This window comes from Merops nubicus, unplaced genomic scaffold, assembly GCF_000691845.1.
Source record: "Merops nubicus isolate BGI_N331 unplaced genomic scaffold, ASM69184v1 scaffold49705, whole genome shotgun sequence".
In the NCBI taxonomy this organism is placed as follows: domain Eukaryota; kingdom Metazoa; phylum Chordata; class Aves; order Coraciiformes; family Meropidae; genus Merops; species Merops nubicus.
Genome location: NW_008611263.1, coordinates 293 through 3829, shown reverse-complemented (window position 1 = coordinate 3829; position 3537 = coordinate 293). Strand labels below are relative to the sequence as shown.

The 3537-nt window shown below is 45.6% G+C and overlaps 1 protein-coding gene across 1 annotated transcript; it reads right to left on the bottom strand.

Moving 5' to 3' along the window:
- Positions 1-751: 751 nt before the first annotated feature.
- Positions 752-3221, bottom strand: PEX26 (peroxisomal biogenesis factor 26; the record flags this gene model as incomplete). The annotated part of the gene is made up of 4 exons (XM_008941150.1): positions 752-825; positions 1566-1712; positions 2417-2733; positions 3063-3221. Coding segments are annotated over 4 exons (697 nt in total), but the record flags the coding sequence as incomplete, so codon positions are not given.
- Positions 3222-3537: the final 316 nt, after the last annotated feature.

The following is a 3537-nucleotide window of genomic DNA, read 5'->3' as shown; positions in this document are numbered from 1 at the left end:
AATTACTATGCACAAAGCAAGCATAAAGTGCAGTAGTTTGCATTTAAGAAGAGTAGGTGCAGCACAATAGTCTTTCTGGCCCACCACCTTGCCTTTCTGGCTTAAGAATGACTAAAATCAAGACTGGACGTATAAGGAGGCATTAGTCACAGGAGAAACCACGGCCTTCAAAATGCAATACGCTCGACTTTCTCCAGTGTATTTCTGCCACGTGCTTGTCCCACATCCTATGCTGCAGGAACTGGGCTTTTCAGATGTCTTCATGCAAAACAGAATATTCCCCTAATTATTGTTACTCCACTGCTTTTTACAGTCATGAATGCTATTTCACTTGTTCAGAGGAACTGCCCAGCATGTGCGAGGATGGAGCCTTCTACCACAGTTCATAACTGGCTCCTCAACCCTCACTCAAGAGCTACAACCAAAGCAGAGTGTTTGAAAAGGAGGATTCTTAGTCAGTTGTACATTACAGGAGGAGTGGCTTTAGCCTGGTGTTGGACCAAAGAGTGTTGTGGAGCCAAACAAACCATCAGAATTCTTGGCATGGTTTCAAAATTCATACACCACCATTCCCCATCTGAAGAAACAAAGGTATCACTACAGGAGTTCGCAGGTGGTCATGTCAGTTAGGACACTGATTCCAACAAGTCCTTGAAGAGCATGATAACATCCTCAAGACAAGCTGACAGTTTTACAGCAGCAGAGAAAAACACACTCTGTGACAGAAGACACTTAGTCTTGAATCAGAGGCCTATGGACTGGAGAAAATACAGCTTCGGAAGAGCTGAACCAGTTTGTAAATGAATGGCAGTGATGTGGGAGAAGCTGCAGAACAAACCAAAAAGCAAAAGAGCCTTTATTATGAAAGGTACAACTAAGATACACTAAATATATTAAGAAAGAATCCCAACTCGAGTTAATCAAAACCTAGTCATCTTGTTTCCTTCTTCAGTTCAGTACTTGGACCTTCACTCAGGGCACTTCCCACATCCCTAACAAGCCACTTCAAGTATTTTCCAATGGACTATTTGGAGAATAGCTGTGGAGCACGTGCCACTCAGCAGAAGAGGGAAGAGCCATCCTCTGCACACCCCAGCTCCCAGCTCTACATCATGGGTCCAGCCCATCCTTCAGGAAGAGCAGCAGCCATTACCAGCATGACTCCAGCAGCAGCAGACCAAACACCCAAGTACACTGCTGCCCTGGACAACTCTCTGCCTTCCTGAGAGGCCAGCCCTAGAAGGCAGTCACTATTCCAAGAGACATGCACCTTGGAGCACCTCCAGACAACCAAGATGGAGGCTGAGCCCAGGACAGCTCAGCCTGCCCCTCACTTTGGCTGTCAGAAAGAGCTGAGGATGGGGTAACTGTTTACATAAAACTGGCTTTTGTGGAGCTACATCTTTCTACATGGGCTGCAGCTGGAAACAGTAGGAAAAAGCCCAGATAAGTTCCTAGCCATCTATTTTTTGTGTCTCCCAAATCCCCACATCTATTAAGAGCAACTATTATGGTCTCTGTAACCATAACAGGATTTTTAAAAAATGGAAAACTTAATGCTGTACCTGGGTCTAATCTCACCACCACCAGGTACAGCAGAAAAGTAGCCAAGAGCATCTTTTTGTAAGGAAGCAAATAGAAGTGGCCAGATATGGACCTCAGCGCTCTTCGTAGCAATGTCAACATGGTCAAGAGCTTTTGGGACAGGGCACCTAGAATACAAGAACACAAAAGATGTTAGGGAAAAGTAAAGTAAAAGAAGTAATCACATAGATACAGATAATAATGAACTAAGATACTAAAGTAAGACTGTTCTTAGTTTGATTGCATGACAGTTGGGTTGGTTGGGGTTTTTTTTTGTAGAATTGTACAGTTTCTCTCTTCCCTATTACAATACTTTTCATTATACCTTTTTTTTTTTTAGGAATCTACTTTAATATAATATGATCTTATACCACAGTAGTGGCAGCTTCTCTCCTGGGAGATAATGTCAGTGATTTACAGTTCTGAAGGAGAAGCAGTACTTTAAATGCCAGACATGCATTGTTCTGTATGGGCTCGACTATAAATGGAGACAAAGCAGAGACAACAAAACATGGCCTTCAAGGATTGGCAGTTTTCATTTCCCTTCTGGATACTTTCTTAAAAACAAACCAAACAAAACCATTTATGCTGAAGTGGTTTTAACCTGAAAAAAAAATCTAATTTCTTGACATCGGCCGAGACTAAATACACTTTGTAACTGTCAGCAAAGGGATGAATTTGTCATCCATTTTCTTCTGTGATACCCAAGAGGACTTTTCCCAAGGCCGGTTTGTCATTACAATATTCTTATACCTAGGTTAATAGTTGCTATCCTCTGTTAGTAAGGGACTAACTAACCTGAAATGAAAAAGCACAAAAAGGGAACGCCTACCCAGAACAGTTTCTGTTGCTGCACCTTGCTGCTCTGCAGCAGCGGCCGAGCGCGTCTCCTCCTGCCGAGCCCACCGACCGCGGCCCTCACAGACCGCCCCGAGGAACGCCGCCTGCTGCTCGCTGCCGAAAGCGTCACAGCCACGGACGAGCTCTTCGGCCTCCTCAAACCGGCCGAGCGGAAGCGACACGTGTGACAGATACAGCTCCAGCACAGAGCCATACTCGGGGAGGCTCTTATTGGTTTGGTCTCTCAGCCAGCTACTGCCAACCTCCAGCATCACCTGGGGCTCTTTCACTTTGCTGTACAACAGGATACTGGAACAGAAGAAATACTAGAAAACAGTAACTCTTTGTAAAAGTTGAGATCACTGACAGTTACTTCCCACAAGCAGCTATCATGAAGGCATGTATCAGGGTCTACACTTGAAGCATAGAGAGGTTTCTGAGGCAGCCAATAGGTGCAGCCACTGATGTTACTTTCTCAACATCACCCCTTTTGTCCTTTCTCCCCAGGAAGCAACCTGCAGGCATGCTCCAGCACACACAGGTGCAAAGTGGAAATATCACACAATAGTCAAGCCTGACCTGTTATTAAACCTAACACAAGTCCTGTGTGTATCTGACAGCCACAGACAGAAACTCACCACAGCTCCAGAACTTTTGGAGGCAGATGTTCAGGTACATAATAATACTGCAGGACCCAAGACAGAACTTCTCTCCACCGGTTCATCTCAGCCAGCGCCTGAATCCCCACAACACAAAGGGAGCATTTCACTTCTGCAGAACTGGTAACGAAGAGACACCTAAATAAGCACTTCTTAAAACCACGTTTCCCCTTACATTCCTTCCAGGGAGCTGCAGCCTGGCCTGGGTACTCTGCAGTTCTCTGGCAGCCACTTCAGCTCCTTTCCCTTTCCTCATCGCCAATAAAAGTCAAATTCCACCCCCCGAGAAGACGCACCGAGTCTGCACGTCTCGAAGGATGCGGGGAAGGCTCCGAGGCACACCTCGCTTCCCTCACACACGCAAAGATCCCACCGTACGAACCAGGTGAATGCAGACAGGCCATTATCAGCAGCCCAAGCCAAGCCGGATTTTAAATGGTTAATAATTCGCTTT